This window comes from Hemicordylus capensis, chromosome 3 (assembly GCF_027244095.1).
Source record: "Hemicordylus capensis ecotype Gifberg chromosome 3, rHemCap1.1.pri, whole genome shotgun sequence".
Classification (NCBI taxonomy): domain Eukaryota; kingdom Metazoa; phylum Chordata; class Lepidosauria; order Squamata; family Cordylidae; genus Hemicordylus; species Hemicordylus capensis.
Window position 1 is genome coordinate 4782524 of NC_069659.1, and position 24913 is coordinate 4807436.

General features: G+C 46.7%; 1 protein-coding gene across 4 annotated transcripts in view; it reads left to right on the top strand.

The window, feature by feature from the left end:
* POLD3 (DNA polymerase delta 3, accessory subunit) overlaps nucleotides 1-24913 on the top strand; it is a 35145-nt gene that overhangs the window by 3183 nt on the left and 7049 nt on the right. The window contains exons 3-9 of one of the 4 annotated variants that reach the window (XM_053309072.1): nucleotides 1702-1804; nucleotides 6533-6572; nucleotides 11303-11435; nucleotides 12506-12773; nucleotides 13964-14045; nucleotides 15306-15468; nucleotides 17421-17527. In XM_053309072.1, coding sequence (XP_053165047.1) covers nucleotides 1702-1804; nucleotides 6533-6572; nucleotides 11303-11435; nucleotides 12506-12773; nucleotides 13964-14045; nucleotides 15306-15468; nucleotides 17421-17527 — 896 coding nt within the window. Of the gene's footprint in view, nucleotides 1-1701; nucleotides 1805-6532; nucleotides 6573-11302; nucleotides 11436-12505; nucleotides 12774-13963; nucleotides 14046-15305; nucleotides 15469-17420; nucleotides 17528-24913 lie in introns of those variants that run through there. The other 3 variants (XM_053309074.1, XM_053309073.1, XM_053309076.1) reach the window with 3 other exon arrangements.

The following is a 24913-nucleotide window of genomic DNA, read 5'->3' on the forward strand; positions in this document are numbered from 1 at the left end:
GGGATTAAAAGGGTGATTATATAGATTAGTCAGTTCCCTGAAATCATCACACACACACACACACACACACACACACACACACACACACACACACACACCCCACACCTCTCTTCAAACCTTCAGGGAAAGTGTAGAGTCTCTTCATTAATAAAAAAATTTAAGAAATCACACTCCCACTCTTACTGCAACAAGTGGACCATCCTTACTTAAAGGGGAATCCTTCTTAGGTCATCAAAATACATCCAAAAGGAAGATAAATCCTGCTGTACTCGTGCGCTTTTGTAATTTTCTAACCATCAGATACAGATATAGCACAAAAGTCCATGAGTTTTGTATCTCATGGGCTTTTCCATGAGATTTGGAAAAATCCATGTTCACATTTGGCTACCTGAACATCACAAAGCCACATAAATGCCATGGTGTATTCCAGCCTCCCGCTAATCATCTCTTGAATACCAAGTAAGCAAAAGTAAGATTACTTTTCAGAGATTAGCTCAAAGACTTGAGGCCCTGAATATCTGTGGTACTCTTTGTGCTTGCAGTTAATACTTTTCAAAAGTCCAGTGCTGAGTGCAGGTGTCCATTCTTCCTTGTTACTATATTTAGTTTTCCTAACATGCTGTTAACCTGAATTGTCTCTAAGCCTGCAGAACCAGTTTGTTAAGCACTGAGATTGCCCAAAAAGTTGGCACATACTTTATTGATACCCTTTTCTAAGATAGGTACTACACTTAGTTTGACTGATGTGTTGCATGTTTGATAAGTCTTTGTGCAGGTGAAGTCTATATTCCAAAAAGGCTATACATGTTTGCAGTTCTAAACACAAGGGAAAGTAAATACATGGGTACTTTTCATGAATAACAGTGTGTCAAAAATAGATTGGGGAGATTGCTGGGGGTCAGTTGATTGATTTCTCGCTTTGGCTTTTACTTTTTGTTATGGTACTTTTGTGTCATAAAACTGCACTCTTTGGCTACCTTGGTTGCCTCTCTCCTTATATTAGAAGGGAAATGGGCCAATTTCAGATTTGTGACAGAGAAATAAAGGCTCCTAATTTGATATTGCTGACAAGTAATAATCAGAAGGGGTTGTTTTTTAATTTGCTACCAGCTTATAAATTGTTTGTGTGTGCACATACTCCAGTCTCTCTTTGTGAGACAACATTTGGCTTATGGTGTGTGTTTGGTGGTACAACAAAGGAAAAAGGAGTTGCTGACGAGTCTTCGCTCTGGATATCTCATTGCTCCATTGTAGTGGGATATGCTTCATTTTGTGTTCCACTTGAGGCTGCAGGATGACAGGGGGACTGGTATGATGGAATTATCCGCCAGGCAGTAAAGTTCCTGAACATAAAAGCTAGAGACCATGGAGAAGGCTAAGCTAGAGCCCATCTCCCTGACATCTAGCTTTCCGTGCGGAGGGGTTTTAAGAATGTATATATGTAGAAGTACATTTTGTTATGTGAGCCCCCACTTGTGGTTTCAACTGGTACAATCCAGGAACAGGTTTACCACTAATCTGCTGCTTATCAAGCCTAAAACAAAGTGAAGTCTTAATCTCTATCCTAACCTACATATGTCAAACACAATAGTGTGGTATAATCAGTTGTTAAGTGAATGAGCCCTAGTTCTTGAATATATATATAGAAAAAGTTTATACCCCTTTTAAAAAGTGTTTCCTTTTGGTTGGTTGTTTGCACAGGATGTTGTATGACTATGTGGAAAAAAGGCGGAAGGAGAATTCAGGAGCCCAGTTGCACGTCACCTATTTAGTGGCAGGAAACCTCGTGCAGAATGGACACACAGTGAGTGCTCCACTTCCTTTACCACAAGCATAAATGTGTGATATCTTGGTGCTCATTCTGTATAGCCTTTATACAGATTAGCTGAATAAAGCAAGCCAAGAAAAGGATACTAATGTGAACAGAAAGATGGTCGGGGAAGACTGGGTCTGCTCTGCACTAAGAGTTGCTGCTGTGCAAGCTTCATCCAAGAGAGCAGGCTTGGTTGAGGCGCATGGATGGTAAGGATAACAAGAGGAGATCTCAGCTGTGGTGGTGAAGCATGGATTAGGGCTCTTTCTCAAACTTGGGGCCCCAGATGTTGTTGGACTACAGGTGAAACTCGGAAAATTAGAATATCGTGCAAAAGTCCATTAATTTCAGTAATGCAAATTAAAAGGTGAAACTGATATATGAGACAGACGCATTACATGCAAAGCGAGATAAGTCAAGCCTTAATTTGTTATAATTGTGATGATCATGGCATACAGCTCATGAAAACCCCAAATCCACAATCCCAGAAAATTAGAATATTACATGGAACCAAGAAGACAAGGATTGTAGAATAGAACAATATCGGACCTCCGAAAAGTATACAGTGTACTGTGCTTGATTGGCCAGCAAACTCGCCTGACCTGACCCCATAGAGAATCTGTGGGGCATTGCCAAGAGAAGGATAAGAGATATGAGACCAAACAATGCAGAAGAGCTGAAGGCCGCTAATGAAGCATCCTGGTCTTCCATAACACCTCATCAGTGCCACAGGCTGATAGCATCCATGCCACGCCGCATTGAGGCAGTAATTGCTGCAAAAGGGGCCCAAACCAAGTACTGAATACATATGCATGCTTATACTTTTCAGAGGTCCGATATTGTTCTATTTACAATCCTTGTTTTATTGGTTCCATGTAATATTCTAATTTTCTGGGATTGTGGATTTGGGGTTTTCATGAGCTGTACGCCATGATCATCACAATGATAACAAATTAAGGTTTGGCTTATCTCGCTTTGCATGTAATGCGTCTGTCTCATATATCAGTTTCACCTTTTAATTTGCATTACTGAAATTAATGGACTTTTGCACGATATTCTAATTTTCCGAGTTTCACCTGTACATGGTCCCCAGCCAGAATGGCCTGAAGTTAGTCCAACAATATCCAGGGACCCAAATTTGAGAACCCTCAGATTAGGGTTTGCTCTGCAAGAACTGGAAACTGTTGCCATGTCTCATAAATAACTTGGCAAGATAAATCAATGGTTAGGACAAGGGAGTGAGGAAGTGGGCCCCTCCAATCAGTAACACTCCCTGATTATTAGTGGGTTGAACCCTTAAATTGTTAGGATTCCTAAATCTTGTTGAAATTAATCAAACTTATCTCATTGATTTTAATGGTGCTTTGTCTGGACTAGCATTTTAATGATACAACCCAGTGTAACATGTTTGAAGAGCTAACAGTACTGTGGTTAAACCTTTTTCTATCCAAGTCGTTAACAACGTTCATTTGTAATCCTCCTTGCTCTGTGTGCGGCCAAGAATGTGCTACTTTCCATATGCTGGAGAAGAATTCTGTACCAACAAAGTTGATTATTATCAGTTTTCTCCTATGGGGGTTTTGGGGGAAAGTTAAAAATTGCCTACTTGCCTATTTCTTTTGTGGGTTGGGTAGTAGTTAGTACCCATCATGCCCTACCACACGACCCACTTTGGTGCCCCTAGGAGCTACCCAAGGGGAACAGTGGGGTGTTTCGAGTTTCCCCATTGTTCCCTATGGTCAAAACACTTGAAACGTTTTGAGTTGTTTTGGCCAAATGGCCGGCTTGGCCACTGTTTCAACAAAACGTTTTGGCCATTTTGCATTGCGTTTCGAGCTTGAAACAAGACGCAAAATCTGTTTCATGGGCATCACTAGGAATTACTGAAATCTCTTGCAATAATGAACTTTGTCCAGCAGAGGGGGCGCTGTGCTGCAAGATGTATGTTGCAAGAGTCCGTCATGATCAGTCTTTTAACCTCAGTAGTGCTTGCTTGCTCCTGTCAGCAGATGGTGCTCCCTTTGACCGACCAGAGTCCCTCAGCCTGGTTTGCAGGCACATTATGCAGCCACCTTGCTGAAACTAATCACATTGGGGTTCCGGTCATTGCCTAGATGGGAGGCTGCCTGGGAATCCTACATACACTGACTGCTTTGAGTTCCATCTTAGAAGAAAGGTGGGTTGTAAATACAGGGTGCGCTGAGCTAAGTAGGGGTCGGGACGGATGGTTTCCATGAATTGTGCCCTGATGGGTTGTGTAAGTTGCTTTTGCCCATAGAGGCTGGGGAAAGGAAACCTACTCTTCCATGCTCATTGGACTTTTATCCTGAAGAAGTTTGCTGAAAGCTTGCTGGGTCTAAGGTGAGGGGAAAGGGTACCCTGGACAGTCTCCACTTCTTCGGAAGACTGGATGTGCTTTACTCTTCCTCTCTCTCTTTTGGTTTTGTTTAGGTGTTATTTCTTTTATGTGGGAAAGATGTTGACATTCTCCCATCACTGTTTTATTTATTCATTCATTCATCACATTTATATACCACCCAAACTTTAGTCTCTGGGCGGTTAACATAAAACAATTAAAACACACATAAAAAGTTAAAACAATTCAACAATTTAAAATCAATCACAAAATTAAAACCAACAAATTTTAAAAGGCTGAGAAAGCTTGGTTAAAAAGATGAGTTTTTAGATGTTTTTAAAAAATTGCCAGAGATGGGGAGGATCGTATCTTAGTGGGGAGTGCATTCCACAATCTCGGGGGAGCAACTGAGAAGGCCCGTCTCTGGGTTACCATCAGACGAGTTGGCGGTAACTGGAGACGGACCTCCTCAGATGACCTCAGTGGGTGGTGGGGCTCATAGTGAAGACGCTCTCTTAAATACCCAGGGCCTAAGTCATTTCGGGCTTTATAAGTTATAACTAGCACTTTGCATTTTGCCCAGAAACCTATTGGCAGCCAGTGTAGCTCTATTAGTAAAGGAGTAATATGGTCTCTCCGAGATGACCCAGAGACCAACCTGGCTGCTGCATCCTGGACCAACTGTAGTTTCCGGACTATGTACAAAGGCAGCCCTACATAAAGCACATTACAAAAGTCAAGTCTGGAGGTCACCAACAGATGTACCACTGTTTTGGAACATCTTGAGGCTCCTCTGATGAGTTGTGATCATCCTCGTCCTGAATTAGTCCATTTGCCCCTGCTCATTCCCTTGAATTCAATTAGCAAAAGATTTTAGTGGCCAGTTCATCAAACTGACCACTGTTGGCTTTCAAAACATTCTTATTTGGACTTCAGTTCTTCAATAATACCGTAGCAAACAGCAATAATTTCCCCTCTCAACACCACAAACCAAATAAGGTATGGCATAAATCTTCAAAATACTAATATAGAACTTAAACTCTTGCAGTATAAAGGTTGCCGTACACATTCTTGACTTAATCATTCCTCTTTTGTTCATAGCTAGAAAGGGAGCCCTGTTGTGTCTGGCTGTAGACCAAAAGTATTTGCTGTGCTTAAATCAATTTATGTCATTGAGTTTAAACATGCCTAATTCTGTGTTGGATTGTGACCCAAGAATTTTCTCTTCTTGTGAAATCTTTTGGCTGCATCCTCTGTGTCTGTTGCAGACTTACCATTTTTTGGTAGGTGCTGCTAGAAGGTGCAGTTCTTGGGCAATGGGAGGGACTCTGTTTGTGCCCCGTAGGATTGCTTTGTAATCCAGATCACAGTAGTAATCGTGGGGTTGCGACATCCCTGTATTCTGTGGGGGAACCTGTACAACAGATGAAATGAAATTCTTTCATAGTTGTATGGTATTTACTGGATGCAGTGTTTGGCCTCCTGGATGCTGTGAAGTTAAACTCTCTTCTGGGGAGGTGGTGATGTTGCTGTTAGTTCATCAGGCCTCTGCGCACATCAGTCTGCCTGTGTACGGAGATGGGCTCCAGAGGCCCACCTTCAGTGCTGCCGCCATGGTGACTGGGAAGAGGGCCACCTTGGTTGTGGTGCTGCATGGAATGCTGGACTCAAGAGGCTCACTTGGGGCCTACTTTCACTTCCTTTCAGTGCCAGGCAAATGCTTTTTTTCTGAGCTTCTGATTTTCATTGATGCATTTAATTCTGCTGCAGTGTTTTTGAGCTGGCTGTTTATATTTCTGACTTTGTCAAATTCCAGTTGTTAGCTGCCCTGAAAAGACTCACACTGAAGAGTCATTATGAATCTGTTGGGTATGGGGGAAAGAAAGGAGCCAAGCTGCATGTTCCAGGGGAGGGCAAAAACAAAATCAATTGCATCACTAGTCAGTCTGATGGGATGAGGGTGGGGGAAAGCTTGGAACAGAAAGCTGTTCACTGAGCTGTCCTAAGAGAAAGTGTTTATGGGAGTCAGCATCACATCTCTTGTTATGGGAATCTTTGCCATTCCAGGAAAATGCCTACATTGGGGGAGAGGAGTGGGGGAAGGAACTGAGGTCATAGGAACTCAGGCAGCTGCCATATGCTGAGTCAGACCATTGGTCCATCTAGCTCCGTACTGTCTACCTATTGTCTCAGTATCGTCTGTGACAGGTCACAGTCCTATCTTGTTCACATGTTCCATGGAAATCCACAAGACTGGATTCTAGATTGAATATCTTAAGGACAGGAATGTAGGTATGTACTGGCTAAGGCAATCTTTTAAAAAACCTTGTTCACTGTGATGATAACATGCAATTTCTTCACAGTGCCACAAGGTTGCTGTAGTGAAAGAAGACAAGCTAGCAGGTAAGTACTTTTATTTTTTAAAACAAGTCATCTTTAGTTGACTCTTAACAACAAATCTTAGTTTGCAAATGGCATCCAGATACCTCTGCTTTTATCTTATTTATGAGTTTGAGCAGTATTGGCAGTTCCCATGGAACATTTAAAATCCACATCCACTTTTAGAGAAGTTCACAAGTTTGTTACCAACTGACTTTAGATACTGCATTTATTCTATAGAATGGCTTCAGAGAGAGGATGTTCCCTGGGTGAGACATGGAAGTGTAAAAGACAGCATGTGATGTTGGCTTGGAAATCCTTCCACTGGGAGGACATAGTAAGCACGATAAGATGCAAACCAGGGCAGACCCTGCTTAGCAAAGGGGACCAATCATGTTTGCTACCACAAGGTCAGCTCTCCTCCCCTTGCTCATGCTGACATTTCATCGTCCCATTATCCTGGTCTGCCCTCTGCACCTTATGCTGTCCCTCCAACTCCACCCCCTCCCAGGCAACTCCCCATTGTGCCTCTCCATCCTCACTGGGAGCCATCATGGCCTCACCCACTCTTCCCATTCAAGAAGACCAGCCCTCCCTTGAGGGTACCCCACTGCTCACTGCTTTGCCCTAACAAAATGGTGGCTCTACTTTAAGCCACCCCTTGACATTTCATTGTCATTAAAAACACTCCTACCTCAATATCCCTTTGTGCACACACCCCAGGCAGCACAAGCAGTATAATGTGTCCCCAATTTCCAAGTATCCTGCTAGTGTTCCTCCAAATGATTTGTACTGTTGGACTTAGGGCTTCATAGTTGCTCCAGTCCCAGGGGTGAATCAGGAAAGAACCATATGAGAATGGATTTTGCCTGGGTGGGTTGCCTTGAAGCTAGTGCGCACGCTCTCTCTCTCTTTCTCTTTCTCTGTTCTACCTGGTCTTAGCATATGCCATTCTTCAGATACAAGTAGGGCCCACAAATGTACTAGCCCTGCTGGGCATCCTGCCCTGCCCTGCTCTGACAATTGTGACGAGTGCCCACTCCAAGCTTGTGGTGAAGGCCTGGGCTTGTTCACATTGCACTGTGATTTGGAGGTACAGAGCGCTTCTGTGTGGCTCCAGGGATGATCCTGCCCCAGCTCCAAGGTCAGGCTTTTAGTGCCTCGGACGTTCAGACCAACCTGTACTAGCCCCAGCCCTCCTCCTGGATTTGGAGCTGGAAGTTTGTTGTGTTGGGGAGGGGGATCTCTGACCTTACACTGTACCTTGGAAGCTCAGCACTTGACATCAGAAGCAAGAGCCAGTCCTGGTGCCTGCAAGGCTTGTCTATTTACCAAGGCCAACCAAAGTCTGTGGATTCCTGGTTACAGGCGTCTTCTACAAAAGGTGTGCCCCTCTTGCCCATCACTCACCATGGTGTGGGACAAAAATGGCTCCAAGAAGGACGCAGAACGGAAAGCATCTTTGAGATTAGGAGGGCCAGCTACTGCAGAGGCTATGCAGACATTCCATCAAACTTCTGTTTTGACCAGCCTCTCTTTTGTGTAATCCGATACAGCCTTGGCAGAAGCTCTTGGGCTGCAAGCCCTGTGATTATTATCAGAGGGCTAATGTTTCTTGGTCCCAGGGGATAGGTGTGTGGCTAGACATTTTGACTGCAGAGGGGTTTGTAGCCATAACCCTGCTACAACAGTTGGACTCATACTGTGTCTTGCTTCACTGAGTTCCTTCACTGCCAAAAGTTTACCTGCCCTGGGTAAGAAAGCTTAAGGATGATATACAGGTGAAACTCGGAAAATTAGAATATCGTGCAAAAGTCCATTAATTTCAGTAATGCAAATTAAAAGGTGAAACGGATATATGAGACAGACGCATTACATGCAAAGCGAGGTAAGTCAAGCCTTAATTTGTTATAATTGTGATGATCATGGCATACAGCTCATGAAAACCCCAAATCCACAATCCCAGAAAATTAGAATATTACATGGAACCAAGAAGACAAGGATTGTAGAATAGAACAATATCGGACCTCCGAAAAGTATACAGTGTACTGTGCTTGATTGGCCAGCAAACTCGCCTGACCTGACCCCATAGAGAATCTATGGGGCATTGCCAAGAGAAGGATGAGAGACATGAGACCAAACAATGCAGAAGAGCTGAAGGCCGCTAATGAAGCATCCTGGTCTTCCATAACACCTCATCAGTGCCACAGGCTGATAGCATCCATGCCACGCCGCATTGAGGCAGTAATTGCTGCAAAAGGGGCCCAAACCAAGTACTGAATACATATGCATGCTTATACTTTTCAGAGGTCCGATATTGTTCTATTCTTCAATCCTTGTCTTCTTGTTTCCATGTAATATTCTAATTTTCTGGGATTGTGGATTTGGGGTTTTCATGAGCTGTACGCCATGATCATCACAATGATAACAAATTAAGGCTTGACTTATCTCGCTTTGCATGTAATGCGTCTGTCTCATATATCAGTTTCACCTTTTAATTTGCATTACTGAAATTAATGGACTTTTGCACGATATTCTAATTTTCCGAGTTTCACCTGTAGTTTCAGGTAACAAAGTAAGCTTGGAAGGAATGAGGCAGGTTTCTCATATGGAGGCCTTGCTGATGTCCTGGGCGTGCTTGTTTTATTGGATCGAGAGCTGGCTCATCCCAGTGGCTCAGGAAGGCAACACTCTGTAATTGTTCTCTCCCAGGGGTTCCAAACCTGTGGCTCTCCAGATGTTGTTGAACTAAAACTCCCATCATCCCCAGCCACAATAAATTGTAGCTAGGAATGATGGGAGGAGTTGTAGTTCAGCAACATCTGGAGTACCACTGGTTGGGATTTTGGGAACCCCTGTCCTGTCTTATCCTCTCTCTGGCCACCCAAAAGAAGTATGGATCTTAAAAAAAGATTCACAAATTTATACACCCATTCTGGAAGATGCATAAGTTCAAGCCATGGGAAGAGAATCTTCCAAAGAATATTGCAGCAGGGAAGAGACTGTGCTGGATCCTCCCAGCTGTTGGAAGCAGAGTGCAGAGGATGCGCAGGAGGGAGAGGCAGGGGTTTAGTGCATCCTGTGGTAAGTCCCTGTTTCTGCTGAGCTCCTTGCACTGATCTTTACTACCAGGCCCTCAAAGAGATTTGCTGCTGCATCTGGCACAATACTGACTCCTTCCTGCCAGCTGTTGCTGGTATAACAAGCTTTTTCCTCTCCGTACCTCTGAAAAGACTTGTTTGCTATGCATTAGGATTAGCCGGTCAAAAAGGTCTTGCTGATTGTCTCTGGGACATCACAGTGAAGGCTAAATAAGAACATAAGAACAGCCCTGCTGGATCAGGCCCACGGCCCATCTAGTCCAGCATCCTGTTCCACACAGTGGCCCACCAGATGCCGCTGGAAGCCACAGACAGGAGTTGAGGGCGTGCCCTCTCTCCTGCTATTACTCCCCTGCAGCTGGTACTCAGAGGCACCCTGCCCTTGAGGCTGGAGGTGGCCCACAGCCCTCTGACTAGTTGCCATTGATAGACCTCACCTCCATGAAGTCATCCAAACCCCTCTTAAAGCCATCCAGGTTGTTGGCTGTCACAACATGTAAATGAAGCTCAAATCCTTAGGGAAGCTCTCAGGATGGGTTTTACAGGATGTCGCTGTAACCTACCCAGAGACAGAAGTTTGGGGCAGTGCACAAATAAATAAATAAATAAAATTGTCACTGTCCTTGCACCTGTTTTATAAACATACCTTATTTTATGTCATTGTAAGACTATAAGAAAAACCAAATACCATTTAAATGTCATAAACAAGCCATCTCAGCATTTATTAAAGCTATTACAAGTTCCATCCCTGATGGCATCTCCAAGATAGGGCTGAGAGAGACTCCTGCTTGGAACTTTGGAAAAGCCACTGCCGGTCTGTGGAGACAATACTGAGCTAGAAAGACCAATGGTCTGACTCAGTATATGGCAGTTTCCTATGTTCCTATGAATGTATTTAGTATTTTAATTTGGAAATGCATTATGGATTTATATTCACAGTTGTATTTCACATTCAAAATGCTTCACAAAGTGTTTATTTCATGTTTGAGCTTTACTTTAATAATTCTCACATTTTTCCCCTAAGCACCTAAAGTGACTTACAAATAAAATTTTAAATACACAAAATTACAATAGAATGAGATCATAAAACGTGACCATGAAAATACAGCAAACTAAACATCACTATCCAGCAGCTAAGACCTTAGAACATACTTAAGGAGGAAAACAGACAAGTGTTCAGTGTCTGCTTAAAAACAGCAAGTGAGGGGCCATTAGGATCTCTCTAGAAAGGGTGTCCGTTAACTGAGGAGTCACCGCTAAAAAGGCCTGTCCTGGTACCGTACTCTCCAGACACATTTCTGGCAATAGTGGACCAAAGAGGGCCTTGCTGGCAGATTTCAGTGGCCAAGCAGGTGGTCTTTAAGGTAACTTGAGCCCAGGTTGTAAAGGGCGTTTTCCTGTCACCAGGCTGTCATAGTATATTGTGGTTTGTTTTGTTTTCTAAACTTGATTGGCTCAGAGAGATGTGCTTTGGCCGCATGGAGGCACCAGCTAGTGCAAACTGCACCTCCACTCCAATATGGGCCGCCAGCAGCCTAGGGCACTCCCGAGTCGTTTGCTCAGAGATTGCCATCGAGTGGGAACCCCCGCAAAGTGAAGGTGGCATCTCTCAGAAACTGTTTTTCCTTCAAAGATCACCCCTCTTCATTTCAGCCATGAAGCTAAAGCTGTCTACGATTGCCAGCGTGCATGTTTACAGCATCCAGAAAGCCGTCCTCAAAGACAGCGGCCCTCTCTACAACACCGACTATGATATCATCAAAGCAAATCTCCAGAACTGCAGCAAGTGAGTTCTGTCTGGTCTGCTGTGTGCCTGGCTGAGCTCGTCTGTCTCTTGCTGTTGCTGTGGGTCACATTCAAGCTGTGTGTGATCCTTGGCACCCCATCCCTATGGGATCCAATTGTGACCTGAACTCCCCCCTCCCCCCTCCCCCCACCGCTTCCCACTGCAGTGTTAGCTTTCTACTGATCACGTCAGTGTAGAAACTTCAGCATACTAATGATACAAACCTTCTCCCTTCCTGTATGAGCTGAATTGCTGTGTTCCCCTTTAGTGCTTTGTCAGTTTCCCTTTAAAGGAATATTGTGTGGTCAAAGGGACACCTGACTGATCCTTTTTAGCTGAAAGAGCTCTTCTTTTCTCTTGTCTCCAAGGCAGTGCTTGGACAGCAATCATTAGTACCAGTTTAGGAGCCTAAAATAAGGCAACCCTTCCCCGGCTTGCCTTCAAAACAAGATGGTGTTTTATTTAGCACCTTTTAAAAGGAGTTTATGAGGAGTGAAACAAAGGAATTACATTGCTAGGAGATGTCCTAACCCCATGGCTATAAGAGACAGGCTGGAGTGTTAGATGCCAGGACTGTGCAGGTTAGAAAAACAGGAATTCTGATGTCTGAATTTCCAGCCCCAGCGCCCCCACCCCCCAGGAGGCATCAGAGCACGGGGCAAGTCCCTTGGGTAGCACGCTGATGGTGGGGGCCCTTTAACTAGCCGCCCAGTACTGGTGCAGTGGCGGTTGGGTGGCGCAGTGATGTTTTGGAGTTTGCAGGGGTGGGCCTGGGAAGCCTGCACGGCTGCTGGGATAACACAAGGGCCTCTGGGTATTGCAGTCCTGCTCAGAAGCTGAGTTCTGAGGGGCCCCACCACCCGTGCACTACTTGGGGCACTTGCCCCCCGTGCTCTGATGCCTCCTGGTGATGAGGGCTGGGAATCCTAATGTCGGAATTCCTGTTTTCCTGACATGCACAGTCCTGTTAGATGCTTAAAGGCAACAAATGAAGGTGGATGTTGAAACCTTACATTGCTAACTCAAATTTCACACACCCCTCCCTCCCTTTCTCCCTCCCCGCCCCCCAGGTTTAGTGCTATTCATTGTGCTGCTGCAGTTGCCAGGACAGCAGCTGAAATGTCTCGGATCGACCCCCCTGCGCAGGCCGAATCCCAGCCACCAGGGGGCACGAATGCAGCTGCCGTGCCTGTGATCAATGGCCATGCCCCAAGCACTTCTGCGAAGCAGACCTCCCAGCAGGCCAAGGGCATCATGGGAATGTTTGCTGCAAAATCTGCTGCCAGATCCCAAGACACACACAAAGAAGCCAAAGTGGAGGCTAAAGAGACCCCAAGTGTAAGTAGCCAAGCATGGGGCAAGGGCGCGAGGTTTCCCCTGCTGTTGACTGGGCTTGCCACCCTCCCGGGGGGGACGGGACGGGGGAACCTGGAAAGCAACAGTGCTTCTCATTAGTTTTTTTGAGTGCCTCCCACCACTGAGGGTGGTGTCAGGGTTGAGAACCTGCCCCCAGCAGACCTGCAGAGGCAATCGTGAGCTTTTGGTCACCAAGTGTATGGCCCCTTGTTTCTTGCTGACTCTTGCAGCAGAGCAAACGACCAAGATGTCTGTCATTTGCTCACGCAGAATCCAGCATTAGGGCCTGGAGAATCAAAGATTTCTTTTTTTCTGTCTAGCTGTAATGCTTGCCAAGAGGTGGTTGAAGATGAGCAGAAATGTGACTGCTAACTAGGCAAAGAGGCACTTTTCACAGTGGCACTTCTCATATTCATTGGGGGAGAGCAACGGGCCCTGTCCAACCCCACTGCAGCATCTGTCCAGTGGCTGTTGCTGGTGTCTACCTTGTGCTCCTTTCTAGACTGTGAGCCCTTTCGGGGACAGGGAACTTCCTTCTTCTTTTTCCATGTAAACTGCTTTGAGGACTTTTTCAATGAAAAGCAGTATATAAGTAGTAGTAGTTGTAAATCAACAAACATGGGAGTTTGACTTCAGATGCGTTCTGCCAGGAGCCTCTCTTGAGCAAGTCTCACCCAAAGGAATGGGAGTGGTGCAAGCCAATGTATTTGCTGTAGAGCCCGCCCTCTTCATTTCCAAGGGGCTTGCAAGATGGCATTTGTGGTGGCCTGTGCTCTTGGCTTTTCAGGGCATTTGTGTAACAGACTACGGAAGTACTTTTTCACACAACGCATCATCAACTTGTGGAATTCTCTGCCACAAGATGTGCTGACAGCCAACAACCTGGATGGCTTTAAGAGGGGTTTGGATAACTTTATGGAGGGGAGGTCTATCAACAGCTACTAGTCTGATGGCTATAGGCCACCTCCAGCCTCAAAGGCAGGATGCCTCCCAGTACCAGTTGCAGAGGAACAACAGCAGGAGAGAGGGCATGCCCTTAGCTCCTGCCTGTAGGCTTCCAGCGGCATCTAGTGGGCTGCTGTGTGGAACAGGATGCTGGACTAGATGGGCCTTCAGCCTGATCCAGCAGGAATGTTCTTTTATTCCTGACCATTCCTGTTGATTATTTTCAGGCCTCCACAGCAAGCAACAAGGCACCTGCTAAAGGAAACCTACTAAACAACTTCTTTGGAAAAGCTGCTTTGAGTAAGGATTGTAAGTTCCTTTTTGTGTTGTCTCCCCCATTGTGAGGGCTTGAGGCAAGTTCTGGTGGTGGTATTTAATGACTCTAAAGGGCTGGTGGTTGGTTAGGTGACACCAGCAGCTTGGTGCTAGGCATGCCTATTCAGAGTTCTCTCCTAGTCAAGAGTGTACTACACATGGGCCAGCACGAGAGAGAAGAGTTCTGGAGTGGTAGGATGAACCATCCTCCTTCGGCTGGTGGGGTGGGTGGGGGTCACGCTTTTGAATGGGGCTGTAAGTGCCGATGCAGTGTAGTGGCTACAAGACTGAGCTGTGGATCAGGACTTCCCCAGACTGAATCTTGCCTCTGTCATAAACGCACTTGGTGGCCGCAGTAAGCGAATTCCTCTCCTCCTCAGCTCTGAGAGGGGGATAATACATAAGGCAGCTTCCTATGTTCATAAGAGTTTCCCTACAGTGCTGAAGTAGGGAAGAGACAAATGGGGGTGGGTGGGTGAAGTAGAGTGTGTCTAGATTTAGGAACAGAGGAAGCTGCCTTCTACCGAGTCAGGTCCATCTCTCAGAATTGTCTACACAGACTGGGAGCGGCTTCTCCAAGGTTGCAGGCAGGAGTCTCTCTCAACCCTAGCTTGGAGATGCTGCCAGGGAAGGAACTTTGAATCTTCTGCATGCAAGCTCTTCCCAGAGTGGCCCCATCCCCTGAGGGGAATATCTTTACAGTGCTCACACGTGTAGTCTCCCATTTAGATGCAACCTCGAAGGAGAGAAGAGCTGGTCTTGTGGTAGCAAGCATGACTTGTCCCTTTAGCTAAGCAGGGTCCACCCTGGTTGCATTTGAATGGGAGACTAGAAGTGTGAGCACTGTAAGAGATTCCACTCAGGGGATGGAGCCACTCTAGGAAGAGCCTCTAGGTTCCAAGTTCCCTCCCTGGCAGCATCTCCAAGATCGGGCTGAGAGAGATTCCTGCCTGCAACCTTGGAGAAGCTGCTGCCAGTCTGTGTACAATACTGAGCTAGATAGACCAATGGTCTGGCTCAGTATATGGCAGCTTCCTATGTTCCTGTCCTGCTAAGCTAATGGGGACGATTCATGCTTGTTGCCACAAGACCAGCTCTCCTCCCATTGGACAAACTGGTAGCATCTGGGTCTGCTCAGAGGAGCTCTTGGCAGTCTTTGGAGCCATCGTCTGCTCACAGTGTTCAGTGAGGCTCGTATGCTTTTGTCATCCTCAGCACATGCTTTGTAAAATTTACATTTTATGGTATCTTCAGGCAAAATCAGCAGTGAGGCTGAACAGCAAAAGGAAGAAAAATCGGGAGCCAAGTCTCCAGTGGAATCCAGGTCTCCCTCTGGCACAGCAGGACTTGAGAAACCTGGCAAGAAGGCCGAGCCTGTGAAAGTGCAGCAGAAAGACAAAAAAAGGTACAGAAAAATGTGAGTGGTAATCAGAGGCTTTGGGGTGCAACAGATTTGTGTGTGTGTGTTGTTCAGTGTTGGGATTTGATTTAAACCAGCTTCAAGGCCTTCTCTGTCTTGATTCTCTAGCTTTGACATCATCCAATGCAAAACTTTATACACTATCCATAATTTTACATGCTGGGGAAACTTAACTTCTGTGCCCAGAATAAATTATATCAACTAAGCTTTTGTCTGTAAACTTCCTGAATGCCTTTACTATCCTCACTGCTATGTGTATGTGGGCCAGGTGAGGTTAAGTTCTGAGAAGAGTACAGGAGGGGGAGGCATGGGATTTTGAGGGGCAAAAAGGAAATAATGAGGGTGTATTAAAGTGCAGAGAGCTATGTAAGAAAAAGAAGCCCCACCACCACCACACACAATCAAATTCTAGAAGTCCCTGGGTTTTGGAATGTCAGAAAGCCCTGACTGCATATGGTGTTCCTTTGGGTGTATACCAATGGGGGCTAGAACCCTGGTGTGGCTGTATAAATGAGACTTCCTGTTTCAATAGCCGGCACCACTGAGTTAGGGTGAGGGACTCAAAGCTTGATGAGAGCCCTTGGGCCAAGTGGGAGTGTTTAAATAATAAAACTGTTTTCTCAGGCAGTTCTTAAAATATATGTGTGGATTTGGGGGTGAAATGAGGGAGAACCGTTGCCCACCGTTGGCAGGTAAGGGTTTTTTGCAGAAGGAAAAGCAATGTGTGCATATGGACTGCAAAACCCATTAGCCTGCACTATACATGATGTCGTGCTTGCCTGCATTATAGACTAGCTTGGTGCCCATAGCAAGCTTTCACAGGGTGATGTGGCTGCCTCCTCTGCATAACATCCTTCTGTTTTTGGACTAGTGTAAGTACAACTTACAGCTGCCTGACAATGTTTACTCATCTATTCTAGTCCCTGCCTTGGGTCCCCAGGTGGTGTTGGACTACAGTGCCCATCATCCCCAGCCACATAAAATTGTAGCTGAGGATGATGGGAGTTGTAGGCCAGCAATGTTCTGGGGACCCAAAGTTGGGACCCCCTGTTCTAAGCCAACCTGCCAGATAGCAGACATTTTGTTTGCCACCTCGTGCCCGTCATGGCTGGTCTGGCCAGCTTCCTGTTGCAGAGAGCTCCCCACCCCCACCCCCACCTGCCTCCTCATTGCAGTTGCAGTGCTGACTGGCTCTCTTGTTTCCAGCCCCAGAGCTCTGGAGAAAAGGATGCCCTTGGCAGAAGAGCAGAGCAGAGGGCTGCCCTCCCTAGAGTTGTCTCTGCCTCCAAGGCTGGCTAGCTGGCATCTCCCCATCAATTCTGAAAGAAGCTATTTACATCCCCCCCTCCCCGCCCCACTAGTTAAAATATGGTCATGTAAAAAAATATATTTAAAAGCAGCTCCAGAAATCCGAGACACTACCTCATAGCAGGGACAACTCATTCAAAAGAGAATACTGAGCAACTGTTAGGGACACAAATTATTATAGAACTGCACTTTAGAGACCAGCTTGGTTGCATGGCGTTTAGACTCTTAGGATAAGATCCGAGGTGCAGGGATGTCTGTCTTTCACGACTATGGTGTGGCCAGCAGAAGTATAGAATTCTATCTCAAATTTTGGGTGACGGTTTCTGTGGCCTCAGCTCAGAGGGGGTTGGTGGTAAGCAATCAAAGTCCCTTCCCAATTGCTAGGAGATCCTCTGCCTGTGCCTAGTCGGTCACCTGCTCTAACTTCCCCTTTTGCTCCCACTGTCCAAGCTCTTCCCATGCCAGGTCACACAAGCCCAGCATAGCCCACTGACTCTTGTCCCAGTCTTGCTCCCGGAGCTTGTGAGCACCCTTGCTCATCTTGGCTACTTCCAGCAAGAAGTTTCTATTTGCAGGAAGTTTCCCTTTTCTTCTCACCATTCACCCCAAAATACATTTGAGATGACATATCATGTTTGCAGATTAAAGAGGGTGGAGATATCTGATGAAGAGGAAGAAGAGGCTGAAAGACTGAAGAAAAAGAGGCGTCGAATCAAACCGCCTCAATCGGATAGCAGCAATGAGGAGGGTAAGAGGGAGTGACTGGTGGGTGCCCAGTGACTGTGTGGCTACTATGAAGCCTTGTAGATATGGTGGGAGTGGGTGGGTTAGAAATATCTCAGGGGTTCTCAAATTTGGGTCCCCAGATGTTGTTGGACTATGACTCCAGTATTCACGATACTTTTCTTCATCTGTGTGCAGAATGAGTTTTGTTCTGGGTGGCAGTCTCGAGGCAGTGTGTGCACACACATGCATTCAGAATGGGGCCTTCCTGATTCAACCTGAGCGGGGGTCTAAAATTAACTGAACGGCCGTCAAAAGTCTTGTGAGCATGTGCATGCCTTACAGGGAACACTGTATGACTCCCATCATCTCTCAGCCGTTGACTGTTATGGCTGGGGGATGATGAGAGTTGTAGTCCAACATCAGCTGGGGACCCAAGTTTGAGAACCCCCTGGAATAAATGGTGGTGATAATGCTAAGAGTCTGACCTGGATGTGTGCAAAAACTCACTGAACTGGCTTTGCCTTGTCTTCCATGCTCTGAACAGAAATTGTGCAGACACACACACACTCCCATCTGATCAGCACCAGGGTAACACGTATGTATGTGTTGGAAAGGAGTTGCTTGTATACAGTTTTTGTTTTTCCACTCTGAAAACTTGTATCCCACCACGTGGCTTCAAAAGAGCCACCAGGGAAGCTGACAGTTGCAAAATATCTATCTATCTATCTATCTATCTATCTATCTATCTATCTATCTATCTATCATTAAAATCACAGCTTAAAATACATAAAACACAATAAAAACAATATAAAACAAATTATTAAAATTCTGATTAAAAGTTTGCAAGAACAGGAAGGTCTTGAATATCCAATAAAATCCAGCTCAAGAAAAGAAAAACACTGGCAGCAATTAAGACATGAATATATCGGGCAGCAGTGATATAGGAAGATGCTGAAAGGCATCATCTCAAACTGCGTGGGAGGAGGCAGTGGTCAACTCCTCCTGTATCCTACCAAAGACAGCCCCAGGGCTCTGTGGGCGCCAGGAGTTGAAATCAACTTGACAGCCCACTTTACCTTTACCTTTCTGTTTGGCCATTAAACCCAGCTGTGTGATGTCAATAAAAACATCAGCACTATTCAGGAGAATGAAGTAGACTCTGCAAATGAACAGGATTGTTCTTGTGAGTAGCAGCTTGTCCTAATGAGCCGGGGGAGAGCCTAAGGAGGCACAGCTGCTCAGGGTGCTCCTCTCCCTCCCTCCCTCCCCTCCCACCCACACTGCCTGCAGGCTGGCCATTCATAAGGTGGAGCTGTGTGGAAGTGTGCCACTCTACCTGGCAAATGGCCAGCCTGAAGGCAGCAAGCGGAAGAAGAGGAGCCACCTGGGCTGTAGCCAGGAAGCAGAGGCAACTGCGCCTCCTCTGGATCCCCCTTGGCTCATTAGGATGAGCTTCTACTGGTCTTCATTGACGTCCTCAAAGCAGGAGGGTTTGGATAAATCCATGGAGGAGAGGTCTATCAACAGCTACCAGTCGGAGGGCTGTGGGCCACCTCCAGCCTCCAAGGCAGGATGCCTCTGAGTACCAGTTGCAGGGGAGTAAGAGCAGGAGAGAGGGCATGCCTTCAGCTCTTCCCTGTGGGCTTTTTGGAGGCATCTGCTGGGCCACAGTGTGAAAGAGGATGCTGGACGAGATGGGCCTTCTTGGGCCTGATCCGGCTGGGCTGTTCTTATGATGGGGTCTGTTGTCCAGCAACATCTGGGGACCCAGGGTTGAGAACCCCCTGCTTAAGGGGATGAGACAAATTTCTGAGGGTCAGGTCTATCAACAACTCTGAGGCATGGTAGCCAAATGGAACCCCCATGTTCAGAGGCAGTATATCTGCAGTATATAGGGAAGTAACAGCAGGAGAGAGGGCATGCCCTCAACTCCTGCCTGTGGCTTCCAGCGGCATCTGGTGGGCCACTGTGTGAAACTGGATGCTGGACTAAATGGGCTTCCTTGGGCCTGGTCCAGCAGGGCTGTTCTTATGTTCAGGAACTAGGCCTACTAAACCTCCCTGAGGAGGAGGGAGCTCTCTAGGGATCCATTGCTTTAAAAAAAAAAGCCCCTCCCCCTCCTTTCACTGCTAAGTTTAATATCCAGCAAGGCCTGGTCCCAATTACTATAGTGGATTGGAGGCTCCTGCTTTAGCTATTTGGACCTGGTGTGTACTTTATCAGCACATACACACAATGATGCAGTGGCAGTTGGCGGGGGAGATCCTAGGGTAAGAACATAAGAAGTGCCCTGCTGGATCAGGCCCAAGAAGACCCATCTAGTCCAGAATCCTATTTCGCACAGTGGCCCACCAGACGCCGCTGGGAAGCCCACAGGCAAGAGGTATGTGCATGCCCTCTCTCCTGCTGTTGGTCCCCTGCAACTGGTATGCAGGATGGGCCTCAGCATTCTTCATGCTTCACCCCATGCAAGTGGTAGCCTTGAGCGTCGCATTCAGCCTCCCTCTTCATACCTTGGCTGTTCCCTGCACCTGCGTCAAAGGGGCAGTGGCCTGTAAAATATCACAAATGGCTAAATGCCCATAAATCAGAGGTTCTCAAACTTGGGTCCTCAGATGCTGCTGGACAGAACTCCCATCATCTCCAGGCAAAATGGCCATTGTGCTAGGGAAGATGGTAGTCCAACATCTGGAGACCCAAATTTTAAGAACCCCGCCATAAAATGCTTATGCTGCAGAATGCATATTTGCTTTGCACCAAACTGGATGAATCCTACTAGCCCAGCAGTGTGCACATTCATGAGTTCAGCTAAGGTAAAGGGCAGTAGGACCTGGGTGGAGGATAGTCTCCAAAGTGAAAAGCAGGCTGTAATTTAAAAAAACCAAAAAAACCAAAACAAAACCAGGGAGAACATGATGGTCAGCCCCGGGGTGGGGGGCCTGGTAGCCAAGCAAGACACAGAAGCTACTACTACTACCACCACCACCCTGCAAACACTGGAGCTTTCTTAAAGTATTGCCAGCATCTTTTCCCAACGTGTCCTAATAGCCATAAAGGAGCTGCTTTTGTTTTTATGGCTGGTGCATTTTGGTGTGTGTGTTTTATGGAAGTTTATTGTGTTCTGTCAACTGCAAGCAAGAAGCATGGCACACAATTCTAAAAGAAAGGCAAGCTTGCTCAGTAGTCCAAATCCTGTACTACCAGATGCCTTGCAGAATTCTCCATGCACAAACTCAAGAAGATGCAACAACTTGCCTTGTGTAGTTGGGTCCCACTTGGAGCTGAGTTCAGATTCTTGGCAGGAACTTATAAGTTCTCCTTGAAGGTTTTGTGAGATCCTGTGGGAACAGCATCATGCAGCCAGCTTTTTGTAACTCACCGTGACTGCTTCATTTAGCTTAACATCCCAGGATTTGTGTTTAGGATTGCAGGATTCATAATGTTTATAAAATTGTCTAAATGATGGCACTGAAAGCAAAGCTGCCAAGACAGCGGAGAGCAGAAGGTACTGAAAACAGTGGAGCCTGATCCTGCCAGGTGCTTAGTTTCAGCCACTGTGGAAGGGATTCTTATGTTCAGACTCCAAAAGATTTGGATAGCAGTGATCCTGATGTTCATAGTAGATCACTATAAAATAAATTTGGAACCAAGCAAGGGATGTCTCTGTCTGTGTACACCCTGAACAAAACGAGCATGCAAGAAGCCAATTGAGAGGAATTTAGAGGCCAGAGGAATTTAGAGGCCACACTGTCGGCTCATCACAAGAGAGCAGAGGAAAACAAAACCAGATACAGTGCTGGTCTGCAGGAAGGGTGGGCGTATGCAATGAGAGCTGCTGCTTAGCCTTGAGGGCCACAACAGAGGTGTATCATAAGAACAGCCCTGCTGGATCAGGCCCAAGGAAATCCATCTAGTCCAGCATCCTGTTTTACACAATGGCCCACCAGATGACCCTGGGAGCCTACAGGCAGGGTTGAGGGCATGCCTTCCCTCCTGCTGTTACTCCCCTGCAACTGGTACTCAGAGGTATCCTGCCTTTGAGGCTGGAGGTGGCCTGTAGCCCTCCTACTATTAGCCGTCGATAGACCTCTCCTCCATGAAGTGATCCAAACCCCTCTTAAAGCCATCCAGGTTATTGGCTGTCACCACATCTCATGGCAGAGAATTCCACAAGTTGATTATGTGTTGTGTGAAAAAGCATGAAGGAGAGGGATCCAGAGAATCTGCCTGTTGCAGTTGTACCCTTCCTGCTGCTGTTTACTGTTTATATAGTACCATCAGGACACAAGTGGTACTTTGCCATGTGCTAAGATGATAAGAACAGCCCTGCTCGATCAGGATCATGGCCCATCTAGTCCAGCATCCTGTTTCACACAGTGGCCCACCAGATGCCTCTGGGGAGCCCACAGGCAGGAGTTGAGGCCCTGCCCTCTCTCCTGCGGTTGCTCCCCTGCAGCTGGTATTCAGAGGCATCTTGCCTCTGAGGCTGGAGGTGGCCTATAGCCATCAGACTAGTAGCCACTGATAGAACGGTTCTCCATGAATTTGAGCAGTTGCCAGGTAGGTTGCACTTATTTGAAGGCATGCTGGGAATTCCAGAGGGCTTTGATGCAGGAGTTTCAAACCTGATTGTTCATCTGGGCCTTCTCTCTGACTGTAAGATTCCCCAAATGTCTCTTAACTCTCCTGCGGGTTTAAAATTTCATAGCTCCATTCTAGCCAATTCAGACCTTCCAAACAATTTTCAAGACTGCTTTTTCTTCTCATGCGGATTATGAGCATTGTGGTTTGAGCCTTGAAGACGTGTTGTCTTTGCACTTCAAAACCCCCAGCTTACTTTAGCAGTTGGCATCTTGAGATGTCTTTGTGGATCGTGTCCCATGCCCAACTGTCTCTCTGGCAGCTTATGTTTCTGCGATTCGCTTGGAGTCCCCTTTTGGAAGAACACAGCACATAGTTGAGAGGTTGGAAGCCAGCCATGATCTTGGTCTGAGTCCTGCTTAACATGCAGAAAGTTGCTTGGTCTCACGTCTGGCTCAAACCTCATTCCCATCACTGAACTAATAGGCTAGGCTGCTTTTGCATCCAGAATTTGTGTTTCGGCTACAGTACGAGCAGAAAGCCAGAAGTGGGCAGGAAAGGAAGCTTGTTCTGCCTCTCTCCAGGATTTCTAGTGTTTCCGTTAAACAGTCATGTGTGATTAAAGGGTTAAGCCAAAGGTTTCACAGAAAACCCAGTTTTGAGGAGGGATTAAATAAACAAAAAATACCTTTTTGTAGGTCTTTGCAGAGTGGATTTTAGGGCTGCATCACCTTATCGGTTTTTAAAGCTGCCTCTGTGCATTTTTAAAATGCAGTTCTCTAAAGCTAGTGTGTGTGCCACTCATTTCTTCCGTGGAGCTGCGTTCATGCCACTGATTCAAGCCTGTTCTCAGCTTTTGTGTGCCAGTAACGCTGAGTGGGGTTGGGTGTTTCTGTGCAGGAGGTGTGCTGAAGCCACCAAGGGCTCCAGGAATTGTCCCGCAGGCCTAGGACATGATGGCTGTCTTCTTGAGATGGGATAGGAGAGTATTCCTGGGTTTTTTTTTTAAAAAAAAATCTGCATTGTTGTGACCTCATGGATACTCTGTTGAATCTCTAATCACGGCTTTAAGATAAAGAACAAAGGTCAAGTTTCTAGCTCTTCTGGCTCCGAGAGACTCTTAAATGTGTGTAGTTTCTCTGTTAAAGCCTTAGGCTGCAGAGACAGCAGTTTCCTGCCCTGCTAACTCTGCCGCTGAGCACTAAGCCAGAAGTTGGGGAAACAGCGCTGCTACCTTTTTGAAGTGGTGATTCTCTTTATTTAGCAGGGGGAGAGCAACTGGCCCTCTCTAGCCCCAGCACAGCATCCCTCCAGTGGCTGTTGTTGGTGCCCTATCTTATGTTTCTTTTTAGACTGTGAGCCCTTTGGGGACAGGGAGACATTTTAACCCTAACCATAAGAGCAAACGGAAGAAGTGAAAGCTGGAATAAACACATCTAGCTAGCCTGTCCTCTAGATTAGGCCCTAAGCCTCCCCGGTGGCTTTCCTTGGCCAGCTCTCGCTCTGCTCTGCACTTGTAGCAGGCCTCTTTCTGCTCCTGCCACAGGCCTTGCTCCTTCTGCCCAGCCCTGGCAGCTTCTGGCGCAGATGCTTCCTTCAGCTGCTCTTGGTGCAATTTCGGCTCTGCCTTTGGCTCTCAGCGTTCCTTTCAGCAGCGCTCAGCTTCTCAGTGATTCCAGCTCAACCAGAGCACACACCGCTTGGTGATTCCAGCTCTCCTCTAGCTGCTCAAACTGCCCTCTTTGACTGTAGTAACTCAAGATACAAAAGCCAGACAAAAATTTAAGGGGGCTTCTTCCCCACCTCACCCCACCACAGCACTAGAGCCAGGGGTCCTCCAAAGAAAACAATTGGCAGGAGATTTAGGATGGACAAGAGGAAGAACTTCTTCAAACAGCACAGAATTAACCTGTGGAACTCACTGCTTCAAGATGTGGTGATGGCCACTAGCCTAGATGGCTTTAAAGGGGGATTAGGCTAACAAATGGAGAGCAAGGCTTTCAATGGCTGCTGGTCATGATGGCTATATGGAAGGTTGAAAGCAGGGGTGGGCAGCCTTGGCCCTCCAGCTGTTGTTGAACTAAAGCTCCCATCATCCCTACCCACAGTTCAGGGAAGGAGAGCTGGTCTTGTGGTAGGAAGCATGAATCGTCCCCCTTTGCTAAGTAGGGTCTGCCTGGGTTTGCATTTGAATGGGAGACTTCATGTGTGAGTGCTCTAAGAACTTCCCCTTAGGGGATGGGGCCTCTCTGGGAAGAGCATCATGCAAAGGTCCCAAGTTCCCTCCCTGGCCGCATCTTCAAGATAGGGCCGAGAGAGACTCCTGCCTGCAGCCTTGGAGAAGCCGCTGCCAATCTGTGTAGGCAGTACTGAGCTAGGTAGACCAATGGTCTGACTCAGTAAATGGCAGCTTCCTATGCCAAGCTTGCCCACCTCAGGATGCCTCTGAATACCAGTTGTTGGGAAGCCCCAGCTGCAAAGTTCTGTTTGCCTGCATGCCCTGCTTGAAAGCTTCCCAGGACAGCTGGTTGGCCCCTGTGGAAACCGGGAGGCTTGGCTAGATGGCTCTCTGGTCTTGTCTAGCAAAACAAGCGCATTGTATGAATTTGGTAGTTTGCAAAGCAGCTGCTAATGGAGACTACTGAGGAACCTCCAAAGAGTTGATTTGTAGCCCCTCTTGACAGTGTAGCCTGCTGTCTCCTGCTGCGGGAAGAATCCAATCTTTCCAAATATTTCTCCTTGGCTGACTAGGAAGGGACACATAAATATTTGGCCTTTGCTTCTGGAGGTGCTGTATTCCTTCACTCCCCAGGCTGGTCATCAAAGC